General features: G+C 36.5%; 1 protein-coding gene across 1 annotated transcript in view; it reads right to left on the bottom strand.

Moving 5' to 3' along the window:
* Positions 1–3,008: 3,008 nt before the first annotated feature.
* The window catches only part of LOC108268623 (gamma-aminobutyric acid receptor subunit alpha-2), a 58,964-nt gene continuing 43,607 nt past the window's right edge, over positions 3,009–18,365 (bottom strand). Inside the window, exons 9-10 of the mRNA XM_017473679.3 lie at positions 10,004–10,206; positions 3,009–5,351 (exon numbers count right to left, since the gene is read on the bottom strand). Coding sequence (XP_017329168.1) covers positions 5,043–5,351; positions 10,004–10,206 — 512 coding nt within the window. The 3' untranslated portion in view covers positions 3,009–5,042. The remainder of the gene's footprint in view (positions 5,352–10,003; positions 10,207–18,365) is intronic.

Raw genomic sequence — 18,365 nt, 5'->3', positions numbered from 1 at the left:
TTGTGATTTCTTAAGAACAAGAACATGCACAACACATCAAAAGTTGAGGTGGATGGGCTACAACAGCAGAAGACCACACCAGGTTCCACTCCTGTCAGCCAAGAAAAGAAAAGGGGCTCCCCAGGGCTGTGTGCTCAGTCCACTGCTGTTCACTCTGCTGACTCACAACTGTGCAGCAATGCACGGCTCCAATCACATCATCAAGTTCGCCGATGACACAACCTATCTGCTGAAGACTAAGTCATAACATGTTATGTTCACATTTATAGCATTTTTTATATTGTTACTCCTTGGCACCTATCTTCTACACTACGTGTTATATCAAACACTTCCACACTAAAACGGTGTACTGTTCGGCGCTACACTGTCACTTACTGTGCCTATTGTCCACTTTTAGTAGTACTGTACTATCCTGTGTTGTTACCACACATTTGCACGTGCACTTTATGTGAAAATATGTAGATGTGTAAGCATGTCTTATTTAGTTCTGTGTCATCTCATGTGGTTAGTGTATTGCTTTATGTAGCACCATGGAGGAACATTTTACTGTGTACTGTACCAGCTGTGTATGGTTGAAATGACAATAAAACCACTTGAACTTGATGTTTCTTGTGTGACAACGTGGTCACGAAAAGCCTTTTAGTAGACCATGAAATTATTAACCCAGCTGATATTAATTAGCACAGAAAGGAGGTATAATTACTTACGGATTTCAGCTGGTTCCTAGCCTTACCTTACCTTCCCTGCTTTTTCTTAGCATGTTCAATACTTTTTTCCTGTGTCATTCCACTTTATTACACATAACTTTATTTATGGCCCTTAATGTTGTGAATTCTTTATACTTCTAGATTTCTTGAGATAATACTGATGTCTGGTGAAAATTTCATGTGAATAACCTCATTGGAAATATATCTACTGAAAAAAAATGTTGACCGCGTTCAATACTTATTACCAGCACCGTATACACACACACACACACACACACACACACACACACACACACACACACACACACACACACACACACACACAAACCCTGTATTTGCTACTATATTGCCAAAAAGATTGTATATAAGTAAATATGTAAATATAAATCAAAGGCATGTGAGTCTTGTTTGTGTTTTGCATCATTCTATTTTAAGTTGCTTTGACAAGTACCAGCTCTCATGAGTGCCAACATGCTGTCTGGTTATGTTACAGTGTCACTGTTGAATCACCAAATGATTATCTGCGGCTATGTGTTGATTTTATTTGATGGGAGACAGTGACGTATCTGAAACTCATTTCTTGTTTGAAAAGGGAAGACTGAGTCCTTAGATAGTGGTGCATGTCTTCCTTCTAGAAATGAAAGTCACAATGACATAAGATGGTAGATATGAAATATGAAGGACAGTGCATTAAATTAAGTCACAACGTTTCTGAAGTCACAAAATTTTGCTTACATGGTTAGAAAGACATCATTTGAATGCAACGTTTGAGTGCAAATAAAAAATAGTTGATGTGCCTATCCAAGTGCAAACACTGACTAAAGCTTATTTCTCGTTTCTGTCCAATCACTCTCATGTGTCTCTCATGTGTGTCTCTGAGAGGAGTGGAACAAGATGATGTGTTGTGTAAAGTATCCAGATATGTCTTCTGTCACCTGCTCCTATCTCTGACTGATGAAGACGTCTTTCTGCACATAATGACCTATCCCTCCCCTGCCATTTTTAGAGCTCCATTTTTGGGATTCCACATTAGACAGAGCTCTCCATCACAGGCACGTCAGTGTCAGAGCAGCCTGACGAACCACCAGCTCATCAGAACAAGGAGGTTTTTCCATACCTCTATCAACAGGAGTTACAGGCTACAGCAGGAGTCTTCGATCAGGTTTGAGTCATTCATTTGAAAACTGTCTAACATTTTCCAATTGACAAAATAATTAATAAACAAATTATGGTGCAATTTAAGATTTTTCAATTGCATTTTGTATCAGCACAGTGGTGCAGTGGTCTGAGCTTGGGTTTCTGTCTGTGTGGAAATTCACAATTCTCCACATTTCCATGTGTCCAGGTTTCCTTCAGGTTCTATTGTTTCCTCCAGCCTCCAAAAACATTGCTGGAGTTAGATTGGCTATGCAAAAATAATTGCCCCTAGATCATGAGTGTGTGAACGCGCAAGTGCATGGTTCCCTGCAATGGTTTGGCCTCCCATACAGGGTGTATTTCCACGTCATTCCTATGGGAAAGCTCAGGAGCTGTGACCCTGACCAGGCTAAAGCAATTACTGATGATGATTTAGAATCATTAGTAACAGGAACATTGTACTTCAAATGGATTGTCACTTCATATGGATTGCCATAGGACCACTGTACATATCTAAACAGTTGCATATTTAAAAAGTATTCGTGTCCTGGGTTGCTATGGTATGATGTCATGTTTGTCAGGTTATTTCACTAAATAACTCATAGCCAGTAAACAATAGACAACAAATTGTACCACAGATTTACCCACACAGCCTTTAAAAATATTCAGTCGATGAATGTCTTGTGTGAACAGTATACAATTGAGTATTTCCCATTTGACAATTTAAGTAGCAATTGACTTTAATTGTAGCACATATATTTCCACAGCCCTGACACTTTTTGTCCCTCACTTCCTTGCAGTTCTGACAGCTCATCTACCATCATCAATGAGAGCTGCCATTCAGAGTGTCAGTCATCTGTCATGTTACTGATAAATTTGTAATTATTAACACTATTCCCTACTGTGATTTGGATAAATGACCTTCACTTTATTTATGACCCATTTTATGTACTTGACCCATTCAAACCCAAGATATTAGACCTTATTTCTCTTATTTCTGTTTTGTAGGTCTGTACAGCACTCCGGCTCTCTGTGTATTTATGCTTCTTTGTGGTGTGCTTTCTAGTCACAGGCAAGAATTTGTAACAATTTTATTAACAATTTGAATTCAATGACAAATCACTAAGCATATTGTTTTTTTTTTTTTTAATTTTTTTATTATAATTCAGTAAGAAGCTGTTGAAAGAAGAAAAAGAACGAAAGAGCAAATATCTCTATTTATAACGTGCTGCAAAACGTAGCAGCAATCGAAAAAGGATTTGGTCACCTGACAACTTTCCAAATTCATTGGGTTTGACATTGACAAAACAAACAAACAAACAAACAAAAAAACAATCTGTGCTGGATCTGATATGTCAGCAATTAAAAAGGACATTGAATTCACTGGTCAAAACAAAATTATAATCATAATAGCACATTACAGAAGTTTTCAACACAGAAAATTCAGCAACATGTAACAATGAACAACAAAAAAATATCCCACTTCCATTGTTTTTTAGTATCCCAAAGCAAATTGGTCTAATAACCAGTGAATAAATTTGCACTTTCCATATCTGAACGTATATTACAGTAATATCTACAAGTTAATGAAACACTTAAATGAGCCTTTTACAAAGCATTATTACATTCCATATCTATGCAGCTGCAACTGGCATTGCAATGTTTTTTTTTTTTTTATTGCTCTGACATCTTTCTGCATAACCACGATGCACAATATGTTTACACAATTAAAGCTACTTAAAAAAAAAACAACTTAAAACATTGCCTGATATGAAATCTTGATTGTAATTGAAATTGGAAAAAAGATAGATAGATAACCAGACAGACAGATACAAACAGACAAATAAATAACATCACCTATTGTCATTAAATTAAGGAAGATAAATTAGGAATGATCACGTGCAAAATGTTTAATGTACCATTTCCTCGTACAGCCAAGACAATACTGCAGCATGCTTTGTATATGGAATTACTTCCTTCCTTTAAACATGACTGTAATGCTAGAAATAAAATCACACGCAATGCTATACATCTGTACAGATACGATAAACTACGCTCATGATCAGTCCTGCACAGGGGAACAACTTCATAGTCCAGCATATTTCAGACATAAATAAAGATATATAAAAATATTGAGCTTCATTATAGAGGGTAAACATGCATTACTTGAAGCACTTGCAGGTGTTTGGTCCACATTATGCCACTAAAATAAAACATGATTAACAAAAATATAAATAACAGTTATAAAAATAAATACAAGCGTATCAATAGCCAAATTGGTCGTCCTTTGATTTTTCAAGGTAAAATGTTCATACTCAAAATCAAACAAATAAATAAATAACTAAACACACAAACATATATTCAGGGAGTCGTGCTGTTAACATATCTTCCTCTTCCCTGCCTGAAAAGTTTGTTCACAATAAATACCTCAAGACATCATATTTTCCATAAAAGTGTTTACCCGATATTGATTTTAGACGGAATGAACTTACATTAAAACTAATATTTAATGTAACAGAATAAAAAAATAAATAAATAAATGTAATCTAATTTAAACAGATGAAAAGTCAGTATTTACTGTTGTGTTCTTAATGTACTATAATCATTTAAAATTTACAATATGTAAAAAAAAATGCTGAATTCACAGTAAAGGATGAGACTAAAAATGTAGATAGCAATATGATGTTTCTTTCTCTTTTTCTGTTTAGGTTTTGACTCTTCCTCGCATGACCTCTTACTCATCTTGGTAACTGTCTACAAGCACCATTACAAACGAATAGGTAAAATAATAATGTCATGGTAATAAAATACTAAAAATAATTGAACTATATCATATACAGTACACTACAATATGCTAGAGTAGATCACAGACAAAGGTCAAAGTCTGATTTCAGGAGAATCCACAAACACTCACGGAACAGCAAAATATAAACACAGTAAACCCAATGGTTACAAACAGCCATGTTTGGAGAAAAAAACCATACAGGGCACATCTTATGCATAAATACATATTTACATTTTGAAAAGCGCGGCAGAAAAACGGTAGAAAAGAGAGAAGAGAGGAGACACAATCAACAGTCCATAGCTCGGTGGCTGGATATCGAGACACTGGTTTCATGTGTGAATGAGGGTATGAAGTCCCTGGATGGTTTTTGGCTTTTCTCTTTAGTCCTGTATCTTCAGCGCTACTAAAGAGCATCATTGGTTGGAGGGGACCATGTCCTTGATAACGGGTTCTCTGTTTAAATAGGTGGCCCAATAAACCAGGTTGAAGGTTCCGAAGAGCACAGGGAACATGATGCGGGACATACGGTCGATCTTACTCACGCTGTTGAAGGTTTTCTTGTTCTCGGCTGGTTTACTCTCAGTTTTGGCCTTGCCTGCTTCTGCAACTCCACCTTTAGCGATGGTGGGCAGGACAGAGTCCTTGGTGATGTTGGGAGCGTAGTTCGCAACAGCCACTGCGTATGCGTTGTTTTTCTTAATCACGGAGGCTTTCTCCTTCTTCTGTGTAAGGAAAATAAATGGTGAGAATAAGGGAACGATTTTCAGAGGAGTTAAATAAATCACACTGAGTATAAATTAAAACATGTACACAATGAACAGCAAAGAACACAATGAATGTAGGATAAAATAAGGGCCGCAAATGTTGTTTTTCTCTCAAAATCTGTCATTTGTAAGTGCTTGCAATGTTTCTGACAGGAAAACGTATGAAAGGTCTGATGTAAATTGATTTCAGGGGGGAGAAAAGCCTCCTGTTAAGACCTCAATTAGAGTTGCTGGATCTAAGGAGACATGACTGACAGCATGCCAGGAGAAATGTAATTTTCAGAGCGGAGCCTTTGTAACTGCATTACAAATTGTATTAGAGGTCATTTCAACCTGGAAATTGAACTCAAACAGTGGTGCACTATTAGTCGACTTACATTTGTAAGTCAAAATGGTGTCATATGCAGTAGTTTGAGTATGCAGAGAGTATCAGTCTGTGCGTCTGTTTGTAAACCAATGAATGCAAGCTGATTTACCTAGCAGCAACTCAGGTATGAGAGTTCATTGTATGTCACTGTATGTCATTTAGAGTTCATTGTATGTGGCAAGGCTTGATGAGTAAAGTGACCTTATTTTCTAAGATAAATGATAGATATATATGATAAATGAAAATGAAATATACAATTATCAGAACTCCTACACACTCATATTCACAATGTACTGTATAATATATATTATACTAAAGTAATACATTAATATCAACTGGCAAATGTCACTTGTTTTCTAATTAGAGTGTCATTTATCAAGTCATGGCTTAATTTAATTATCACTGATTTCCCCCCCAACATTACACAGGCTAATCCATCATCAAAAGACAAACATATTCATCAGGCCATTAGTTATTTGGTTTGATCCACATATTTCTGTATCCCGGCATTCATTAGAGTAAAATACGGTGCATCTTTGGAAACACAAGAAATATAAATTACATTTTGGTCATATCATCTCTCATCTTATACGGACATGGAAAACAATAGTATTGCATTGTTATATTTCTTGTAGTTGGCATACTCGTTCATCTATATTCCATCTATATTCCACAATAAGGCCCTTATTATATTCTAATTGGAGGGAGACCTATCTCTGGTTCTCAGTGGGAAAATATACACTCCTCTACAAAACTATTGGAACGCCATCTACCATCTACTCTTGGTTTTAGCCTTCTACCACAGTTTCACTTGTGAAGACTGCATTTGTTGTTAAAAAGGATAAGCCACCACGAAGATCAGAGAGCTGTCTATGGGAGAAAAGCAAGCCATTTTTAAGCTGAGAAAAGAAGGAAAATCAATCAGAGGCACTATACAAACATTGAGCATAGCCAGTACAACAATTTGGAATGTCCTGAAAAAAAAAAAATCAACTATTAGTGTACTGAGCAATAGACATTCAAACAGTTGGCCAAGGAAAACAACAGCTGATGATATCACCAACAACCTCCATAGGGCAGGAGTGAAGGTATCACAATCCTCCATTCAAAGAAGACTTTGAGAGCAGAAAAATAGAGGCCATACCACAAGACGCAAACCACTCATCAGCAGTAAGAATAGGAAAGACAGATTCGAAAAGAAATACAGAAATAAGCAACAAAAGTTCCTGAACCAAGATTAACCACTACAAAAATGATGGAAAGGCCAAAGTGTGGATCTGCTCAGGATCCAAAACATAAAAGCTCATCATTCAAGCATGGTGGAGGTAGTGTCATGACTTGGGCTTGCATGGCTACTTCTGGAATAGGCTCACTAATCTTTACTGATGATGTAACTCATGACGGTAGCAGCAGAATAAATTCGGAAGTTTACAGGAACATGTTGTCTACCAATTTGCAAAGAAATGCATCCAAATGAATTGGGAGGAACTTTATCATACAGCAAGACAATGATCCAAAACACACTGCCAACTCAACAGAGGACTTCATCAGGGGAAAAAAGTGGAAGGTTTTAGACTGGCTAAGTTAGACACCAGACCTTAAGCCAACTGAGCATGCATTTCACCTCCTGAAGAGGAGACTGAAGGGAGAAACCCCCTGAAACAAACAACAACGGAAAGAGGCAGCAGTAAAAGCTTGAAAAAGCATCACAAAATAAGAAACCAACAGTTTGGTGATGTCAGTGAGACACAGGCTTGATGCAGTTATTGCAAGCAAGAGATTTGCAAACAAATATTAAGTGTTACTTACTTTAATTTACTTCAAGAATTATCTGTTCCTGTACTTTTGCTTGGCTAAAAATTGGGTGGTCTGATACAAAAGGTTCTATGTTTTATTGTGTTTAACACATCTAGATGTAAATACCAGGAAATAAAAGCTAAAATCCTAAACTCTCATCTCATATTCATCTTTTGATCTTAAACCCAAATGTATTTGGTGTATAGCACTAACAATTGAATTGGCCTTGCCATTCCAATAGTTTTGGAGGGGACTGTAGGTATTCTTAAGTTAAGGGATATTTATAATGATGAGAGATTACATTTGTTCAATGAAATCAACAACTGCAGCTAAGGTCAGTGCTGAAAGCACATAGTGTTTTATAGCAATGTCCTGCGCCCATTCACTCACTTAATTATATTTTTTAATATGACCAAATTTTGGTGGAAGCAACATACTGTATATTACACTCCCAGTGGACAAGCAAATGTCACAATTGATCCCTTATGTAAATTGTGGCAGATGAAAGTACCAGTTATCTTTCTTCAACTCAGCAAGTGAGTTGATCTAGCTGGTGTCATAGCGGCTATGAAAATGACTGCAGGTTGGTGGAAACTACCCAACTGTCATTCCACTTAAAAATGGATTCTCACCTTTTTGAATGCCAACTATATGGAGCCCTCAACAGCTCAAATTAATTGCGCAAACAAAACTACCTTGGATATTTGGATTGATAAGCTAAAAAGTCCTTTTGTAGTTATTTAGATCTGCCCCTTTTTCATGTGTACTAGTGAGATAATAAAATAATAATAATAATACAATTTTGTTTATTTTTTTCATGCATGTATGTATAAAAAGTTTTTTTTTTGTTCCTTTAATATATAAAATCCATAGCTTTGTCACATAATGGCTCCTCATTTTCAATAAATATTTGATCCCAAAAATAAAAAAGACAAACACAATAACATATGAGCAAATATACTTGATTATGTGTTATTTTATACTATGTAAGATATTCTAGTACTTTACTGTAAATATCTTTTACAGTACTTTATTGCCAACCTGTCTGCCATATGTTCCTTGCCAATTAATCATAAACTGAGAACAAGTCATGCGACTATGAGAAGATGGTATAGGAGAAAGACAGCTGGGGAAAGAGGAGCCAGAGTGTACTTCATGACAAATTATGATCTATACTCAGCAAAAAAGAAACGTCCTCTCACATTCAACTGTTTTTATTTCCAGCAAATTTCTTAAGATGTGTAAATATTTGTATTAACATAAAAACATTCAACAACTGAGACATAAACTGAACAAGTTTCACAGACATTTGATCAACAGAAATTTAATATTGAGGCCCTGAATAATGGAGTGGGGGGGTGGGTTTGATATCAAAAGTATCAGTCAGTATCTGGCCTCCAGCTGCTTTAAGTACTACAGTGCATCTCAGCCTCATGGACTGCACCAGATTTGTCAGTTCTTGCTGTGAGATGTTACTCCACTCTTTCACCAAGGCATTTGCAAGTTCTCGATCACGTCTGGGGGGACACATGGTTACATTTAATTTTCCACTGCAAGGACGATCAGCTGTCCTTCCTGTCTCCCTGGAGCACTGTCTTAGATGTCTTACATTACAGACATTGCAGTTTATTGCTCTGGCCACATCTGCAGTCCTCATGCCTCCCTGCAGCAGGTCTATGGCATGTCCACTCAGGTGAGCAGGAACCCTAGGCATCTTTCTTCTGGTGTTTTTCAGAGTCAGTAGAAAGGTCTCTTTAGTGTCCTAACTTATTGTAACTGCGATCTTAATTGCCTACCGCCTGTAAAGTGTTTGTGTCTTAAGGACTGTTCCACAGGTGCATGTGCAATAATTGTTTATGGTTCATTGAGCAAGCATGAAAAACATCGTTTAAACCCCTTCCCATAAAGATTTGTAAAGCTTATTTGGATTTTACAAAATTATCTTTAAAATATAGTTTCCTTAAAAAGGGGTGTTTCTTTTTTTTCTGAGTATATTTATACAAAACGAAGTAATGTTTGTTTATGGTGAAATCCGTATTTTATCTTCCTATATGTATATACGTTTATAAAGTGTCTCGCACACTGTCTCTTCACTTTTATATTCATCCATCTGACTGTTTTTTGTCTCACTCTAACAAATACCTGCCTGTGTATGACAAACACAGGAAAACTAAAAAGCTGTAGCTTTACTAACACAGTAGGATTATTAACCATTTAAACTGACATCGGGTTTAGACTTGCATTCCTCTCCCTCTCCTAACTAAATACCTTTTCTATTAGTTTTCCTGTTGTTAGCTAAATTTGTTTTACGTAGCTGAATAATAATAGCTGAACAATAAGCTAAGATGAATAGATGAATAATAAGCCAAGATTTTAATGAACATTTATCAGCATGTTCATCAATCACATTAACATATAATGCTGTTAAATACACACGTTTTTTTACCTTGTCGTTGACAACGCTCTTGCCATCCCAGGCCCAGCCACGTTTGGTGAAATAGTTGACTGTAGCAAATTCAATGAGAGCTGAGAAGACAAAAGCGTAGCACACGGCGATAAACCAGTCCATGGCGGTGGCGTAGGCCACTTTAGGTAGTGAGTTACGGGCACTAATACTCAGAGTTGTCATGGTCAGTACAGTCGTCACACCTGAAAAACACAAGAGATGAAAAACTGAGGGACTAAATAAAGAATCCTAATTATACAGTCTTACCAAGTAATTTAATAATTATAATGTATAAAAGAATGGGTGAATCAAGTGGTTCAAACACAATGCTATACTCTGCTCAGCCTTTAATGTAAATTAGAGGTTCAGCAAACTGCAATATTCTTGGAGACCAAACAGAAAATATTGTCTGCCCCAAGTCTATTGTTTCATTGTTTCAGGCTCCTTTAAAAATGGCTAGAGCATCCTGTGATGCCTGACTGAACCTAATTTTCTCTTCTCTCTAATTTCCCTGTCTCTCCCACTATTTAGTACTAAAGTGCATTTTTATATCACGCCTAGAAAATTACACAAAGGTCTTTTGAACCCCTTTTGGCATACTTTTTTTTTTTTTTCAGCAAAAAATAACATTTTTTTTTTTTTACTTGAAATTACAAATTGCAATAATTATATCTTCTTGCAGACTAAATGCCATGTTTCATAAAGCTCCTCTTGGATTCTATCCTTCCTGCATAATATTCAGAGGACCACGTGAGCACGTGAGAAGATTCCTAAACCAAAGACCTTTTTACACTTGGTTATTTCATCTATTTGAATAACAGGATTATGGTCAGGTGGAGATTATCCACTGAAAAATGACAGATTTATTACACTCAAGCCACATTTTAAATCCGATCCTTCAAACCACTTCAGGAGGTCTCAGACACATTTTTGCCATGTTATACAAACACATTTGTTTCTCCATTTGCATTTGACAGCCGTCGTATTCATTACAAACAAGGAGAAGTTAGTGTTTTAATTTAACGAGCTAGTTTGCATATTAATGCATAATACAGCAATCAGAATTCAGTCTTGACTACAAGTGAAAATGCATGCGATTAAAATCTTATCAGAATGCTATCTAGATAAATGATGCAAGAAATGATCAGGTGTAAATGTGATCGTAATGTTGGACAATTACACCTCTGTCTCCAACTAGAAGAAATGACAGATTGTCTGCCGCACACAAGGTACCTTTTAATTTTGATGAGCACATAAACAAATGCCTCTAATTAATTGTATGAATTTTATGAATACTATCGTGAGAGCGAGGAAATCAGCTGTTTGTCAGAAACCCTCACCAATATAAGGGACTAAAATGGGTTATGCCATTCTGATGATGTAAATACTCAAGCTTAATGCACAGAGAACAAAAAATAAAGGCAATAAACAGCATAGTAAGTGATGATTTGGGGTGAGCAGAGAAAATGAATGACAGGGAGCAGAAATGTTCTAATGTGATTGCAGCTGATTTGTTTGCTGAAGCAGTCAAATTTCTAATCACCTCATGTTATACTGATGGTGAATGAAGCACAGTTAAAAATTATTGGGATTATTCAAGAGAACAAGCAAAAATAGCATTAAGTTAATGACCTCTATCAACCAAATCAACACCAGAATTATTACAGAAAGCCAAAGTCAATGAGAAACAATTCGTTTTTTTTTTTCTTCTTCTCTGTCCCTGGATTTGACATCTAAGAAAAACTAAAGAATATACAGTGTCCTCCACTAATATTGGCACCCTTGGTAAATATGAGCAAAGAAGGCTGTGAAAAATTGCCTTTATTGTTTAACTGTTTGATTTTTTGTTCAAATAATTTCTTCAAATAATAATAAAAAAAAATCACAAAAATACTCTGCTCTCATGGATATCAAACAATTGCAAACACAACACAAGTTTATTTTTTAAAAATGGTTGTTAAATATAGTTGTGGAACATTTAATGGCACCCCTGTCAATTTCTATGCGGAAAATAAATTTGAAGTATATTCCCTTTGATATTTTTAGTATACCTGGGAAACTACGAACAGGAAATTGTTCAGTCATGACTTCCTGTTTCACAGGCCAAATTTCCTTAGTCATTCATAACAAGGAGTAAGACCAAGAATATAGCTGTGATGTGTGACAAAAAGTTGTTGAGCTTCACAAAATGGGAAGTGGCTTTAAGAAAATAGCACAAGCATTGAAAATGCCCATTTCCACCATCAGGGCAATAATTAAGAAATTCCAGTCAACTGGAAATGTTATGAATCAACCTGGAAGAGGACGTGTGTCTATATTGTCTCAACGCACTGTGAAGAGGATGGTTCAAGTGGCCAAAAAATATCCAATGATCACATCTGGAGAATTGCGGAAGTTAATTGCATCTTGGGGTCAGAAAGGCTCCAAAACTACAATCCGAAGTCACCTACATCACCACAAGTTGTTTGGAAGGGTTTCAAGAAAAAAACTCAACTCTCATCCAAAAACAAACTCTTCAGTTTGCCAGACACGACTGGAACTTCAGCTGGGATCAGCTTCTATGGTCAGATGAAACCAAATAGAGCTTTTTGGCAATAAACCCCAGAGTTGATTTTGGCGCACACAGAGAGGTAGCCATATGGAAAAGTACCTCATGCTCATGGTTAAATATGATGGAGGCTCTTTAATATTTTGGGGATGTTTTTCTGCCAGAGCACCTGGACATTTTCTTAGGATACATGGCATCATGGACTCAAATATCAGAAAAGGATCTGGAGAGATTCTGTGTGGAGGAATGGTCTCAGATCCCTTGCCATGTATTCTCCAACCTCATCAGGCATTATAGGAGAAGACTCAGAGCTGTGATCTTGGCAAAGGGAGGCAGCACAAAGTATTGACTAAAAGGGTGTCAATAATTGTTGAACACCTATACTTAGCAAAGATATTTGTTTTGATAAACCTGTGTTTTGTTTGCAATTATTTGATATCCATGAGAGCAGAGTATTTTTGTGAATTCTTTGAACAATAAAGACAATTTTTCAGGGCCTTCTTTACTCATATTTACCAAGGGTGCCAATATTAGTGGACGGCACTGTAAAGAAGACTGAAATGTTCTGCACGGAGCAGAGGCCCACAATCCATCCGGGCTTGTTAAACATTACAAAGAATGGCTCAGCACTGTTATTTTCTCAAGGTAAAGCTTAAGTGTGGAGTGATAATTACCCTCTTCTGCATGTTGTTGCCATAAAGAAGCATACAATCTATCTGTATTTAAAAACTTTTCACCAATTTCCTTTTTTTTCCTTTCTTTTTTTTTTTTAAAATAGTAGATTGGCTTTAGTGTACCAGTTATGTAACTGGATGAAGAGACATGACATTTAAATCTCCCACAGTAAAACCCCTGGTTGCAAGGAGTTATGCTCCTAATGAAATGTGTACCTTATGTATGCTTAAAACAGTCCTAAAACTAATAAATGTACCCCAAACTACCCCTAAAATTAAAAAAAAAAAACCCCACAATGATGCATGTTCTTTTTCTCCTTTTTACCCTTTAGAAAACTATGACTTATCTTTCTTTTAATTCATTTTAAAACCCACTGAGAGTCCACTCGAGATCGGTATGGTACTCACAGTAGCCAACAACTGCCTCAGTCCTTCAGAAACATTTTGTGTATTTGAGTCCCTGTACTCCCTAAAAGCTTAAATGACTGTACGTGGGCTGGTAACTCCTTTTAATTCTGGGCAGTCAATCTCACTTTCAAAGCCATGCACAGGTTGACAACATTTAGCCTCGTAAGTAGTTCTAAAAACCTTCCACAATCAGGCTAGCATTATCTCTCTTAATCTTGGGAATGGTCGCCAAACTGCTTCATCAGTGACCTGCTGCTGCTCGCTCTCTTGGAGTCTTGCCTATTTAGTATTTCTCCGTCGTTGTTTGTGTTCTTAAAAAACGCTGTTAATGATAACCGCTTTCTTTTCACCATGACACACTCAACAACGCATGCTGTAGGCTTCGCTTCGTGACAATGAATTCAGGTGACCTTTGAACTTGAAATTATTACATTATGTGAAAAAGGCTATTAATTGGCAATAAGCCAGTAGCAGTAATATAAGATTAGCCTTTTCATTGCAGTTTTTTTTTGGTTCTATTTTATTTTTGGTGAATTAAAAACTAAAACTATGTGTTTTGATAATATTGCTGTGTGAGACTTTAAACATCCAGCTACAGAGATGGCGGATCCACATAAAAAGGCTCAAATTAAGCTCTGGCTAAATAGATCCTTGGCATTAAGGTAAAGTCTCTTTTATTGATAAAAAATATATATATATATATACATTTTCCATGTTTATGCCTTTTTCCCTCCATAGTGTCTTAGATTCAATTACATAATAAAAATGGCTAAATTATTCTTCTCACTAAAATTGTGCCTAAAATTACTTTAAAGTAATAATTAAATAAAGTCAGTGTGATTATTTGTCAGTTAGGTACTACAGTATAGGTATACACTTGATACACTGGACACAGATTTCACAAATCCGTTTACTGTTCCTGCTTTTTCAGTATAATTAGCTAAAATCATGCACCCCAGCATTCTGTAAAGAAACCACACAAATAGAAAAAAAAGCACCACGCAATTATATTAGTCACATATCTTAGTCATAGTGAACCTTTGGTCTCAATTTATTCAGCTTGCTGAAAGAACATGGTGTTTCTCTCCTGGAGTTCAAACTGCCATACTGACTCACTCATCTAAGAGGTCAAAAACACAAAGAAAAAAAAATCTATAATATCATAAATAAACCAGAACTACAAATGCTGCCATAGAAAAGACTGCAATAATAGGCACATCATTAAAAGTGAATATTCTTATGCATTAATAAATAAATTGAAGGTGGATGTATAAATGCATGCTGCATACTGTGATTATGAGAAAATGAAAGGTCAATAAAGACATGGGGTTTGTACATTCACATATGTGTGCTGGTGTGTAGCTAGCGTGAGTGCTGACAATGTAAATATCCATAACACATTCACCTTGGTAAATGTCTTACAACGGTGTTCTCAAAATTACAAAAAGATTATTTCTGAGTAAAAGGTTTGTGGATGCACATTAGTTCTGGGGTCCAAGGTGAGGTTCTAACTCTTCTGAAGCTAGCCGAAAGCAAGAGGAGAAAAATATATAATTACTTGGTTAGAAGAAAGAAAAGAAAACAACAGGAATCTCCATGGAGACAGTTCCTTAATTCTGGCTAAAACTAGTATTAAACCTGTACATTCCTCACTCTTGTAACGCCACATAATTTTTTTTTTATTTTTATTTTTTACAGTTTTAATGTAGTTACTGATTAGTTACTAATTTCTAACTTCTATCCGTAAAAAACAAACAAACAAACAAACAAAACAACAACAACAACAACAAACAAAAAACAAACTAACAAAAAAACAATGCATGAGATGTATTGTCTCAGATTAGGATACAGTGCTGTGATTTGTTCTTTTTTTGTGTACATCTCATACTAAATAATTTTAGATCTTCAAATGAAATACAACATAAAACAAAGGCAACCTGAGTAAACACACAATAAAGTTTTTTGATTTTTTAAAAATTTTTTTTATTTATTTATTATTGAGGCAAAAAAGTCAACACCTATCACCCAAGTGAAAAACTAATTGCCCCCTTAAACTTAAAATCTGGTTGTGCCACCTTTAGCAGTGATAACTGCAACCAAAAGCTTCCAATAACTGGAGATCAGTCTTTCACTCACTTCTAGGACTAGGACTTACTTGCTTTGGATGCTTTGGATCATTCTCTTGCTGCATAATCCTGTTTTGCTTGAGTTTAAACTTACAGACCGAAGACCGGACATTCTCCTTTAGGATTTTCTGATAGAGAACAGAATTAATGTTTCCCTTAATTATTATAAGTTGCCCAGGCCCCAAAGCAGCAAAGCATCCCCATACCATCACACTTCCACCACCATGCTTGACTGTAGGTATGATGTTCTTTTTGTGGAATTCTGTGTTTGGTTCTGTGTTTGTTCTTCTGGGTTAGCGGTGGTTTTCACCTCGACACTCTTCCATGGATGCCATTTTTGCCCAGTGTCTTTCTGATAGTGGAGTCATGAACAGTGATCTTTATTGATGCAAGAGAAGCCTGTAGGTCCTTTGATGTTGTCCTTGGCTCTTTTGTAATTTGCTGGATGAGTAGTTGCTGTGCTTTTGGAGGAATTTTGGAAGGTCGGCCACTTCTGGGAGGGTTCACTACTGTGCTGAACTTTTCTATTTGGAGATAATGGCTCGCACTGTGGTCCTTTGGAGTCCCAGAGCCTTTGAAATAGCGTTGTAACCCTTCCCAGACTGATGTATATGAATCACCTTCTTCCTCATCATTTCTGAAATTTCTTTGGCATAGTGTGTTACTGGGTAAGACCTTTTAACCAACTTCATGCTGTTGAAAATTTCTATTTAAGTGTTGATTTGATTGAACAGGGTTTGCAGTAAGCAGGCCTGGTTGTGTCTAGTCCAGCTGAAACCCATTCTGAATGCAGTTTCATAGATTTGTGCAATTAGTAAATATGGGGACAAATACATTTTCACACAGGCCCAGTTGGTATTGGATAACTTTTTTGCTTCAATAAATAACATTATCATTGATAGACTGTATTTTGTGTTTACTCAGGTTGCCTTTGTTTTATCTAAGATTTTGCTTTCATTTCTGAAACAATTTAGTATGAGATATACACACTAAAAGAAGAAATCAGGATGGGGTCAAATACTTTTTCTCAGCACTGTACTATCGCCTTTAATGTCAACCATCCAGAAGAAGAAGAAGAAAAAAACATATCATGGTAACTTTTAAAGTTATGATACTATTAATGAACCAATAGGGTCATATTTATGTATTTAATATTGGCCTCAAATAACATTCAGTAGTTTGTATGGTCCAAAATATAAATTTCAGTAGGACATATTGTGGTTAAATCAAAATAATATTGCTCGTCACTTGTGCGGATATAGCACAAGTAAAATGAAAACTCTCGGACAACTTCTGAATAGCACTGTAGTTATGTAGGTTGTAGTTATGTCTGAAGTCTGAATACCAATGTGAGCAATTATGTTATTAAATCCAACCATCCAACCATTTCCATATTGCTTATCCTACACAGGGTCGCAGGGAGCCTGGAGCCTATCCCAGGGAACTTGGGGCACAGGGTGGGGAGTGCCAACCCATCGCAGGGCACAATTGTACACACATTCACAAACTCTGGGCAATTTTAGAAATGCCAATTAGCCTACTGGACTGATGGGAGAAAAATGGAGTTTGTGGGAAGAACATGCACATAGGGTCGTGAATAGATTTTGAACCCACAACCCCAGAGGTGCAATGCAAACGTGCTAACCACTAAGCCACTGTGCCCCCCATGGTACTAAATCCCCACTGCTTAACTCAACTCTGAATACAGCCCAGTGACCTCCTGCTGCTCAAATGGTCATTCATACACCTAGAATGAAACTCCGATTGATTTCTCAGGTTCTTACTCTGCTTATCAATCATCATTGGACATGGGCACGTGTGACTGATGTTTAATGATAAGGTAGTGAACAAATACCTGGTGCTCCTTCTTGGCTTCCAGGGGACTCCCACATTAACTGCACAAGCACAAGTCTTCCACCGTGGCTCATTAGTCTCTCAGAGCCGAATCTGTGTATAATCAACCACGGGTAACTTGGGAACTAATCAAGAAAAGTGTGCGATACGGTGGGAAAAAAACAGTATTTAGCCACAGGCCTAATAGTCTTTTGGAAGCTGGGAAAGTAACCAGAGCTAATAATGCCACTCTACGAGAAGCATCTCCTCCTCATGGGCATTAGTTAGCAGTTTTGTGCTCCAGGAATTCTGAGCTGCTACTCAGCAAGAAGGTTGTATGACAAAAGTATTTATTTATGCTACATCACTTTTCACTTCATGTACACTTCGTGTACCAGAGGGCATCATAGTGATATTCACCAAAAACAGCAGTTATCTGCTATTCATAGAACCACAGTTGAATATGTAACTAGTGTTCTGCGACAGTGCAATTTGCTTATGATACTGTGTTTTTTTCCTGTTTTCCAATATAATTTTCTAACTCCAAATAGTTTTTGACTAACGCCATTTGTCTGCTTATGTCCTTTGAAAACAGATTTTTGGTTTTAAGTCTTAAAACACAGAGCACAGATTTCCTACATATCTCCTGCATCTCTCTCTCTCTCTCACTATTACTTTATTATTTTATAAAATATGCACAACAAAGACAATAAAATTCTCTTGTCCTTGTCAAGAAAGCTAAGAAAACTGGGTTACTTTTCATACAGGAATTC

Source organism: Ictalurus punctatus, chromosome 8 (genome assembly GCF_001660625.3).
Source record: "Ictalurus punctatus breed USDA103 chromosome 8, Coco_2.0, whole genome shotgun sequence".
Lineage (NCBI taxonomy): Eukaryota > Metazoa > Chordata > Actinopteri > Siluriformes > Ictaluridae > Ictalurus > Ictalurus punctatus.
Note: the sequence above shows the minus strand (reverse complement) of the source record. Positions and strands in the feature narration are given on the sequence as shown.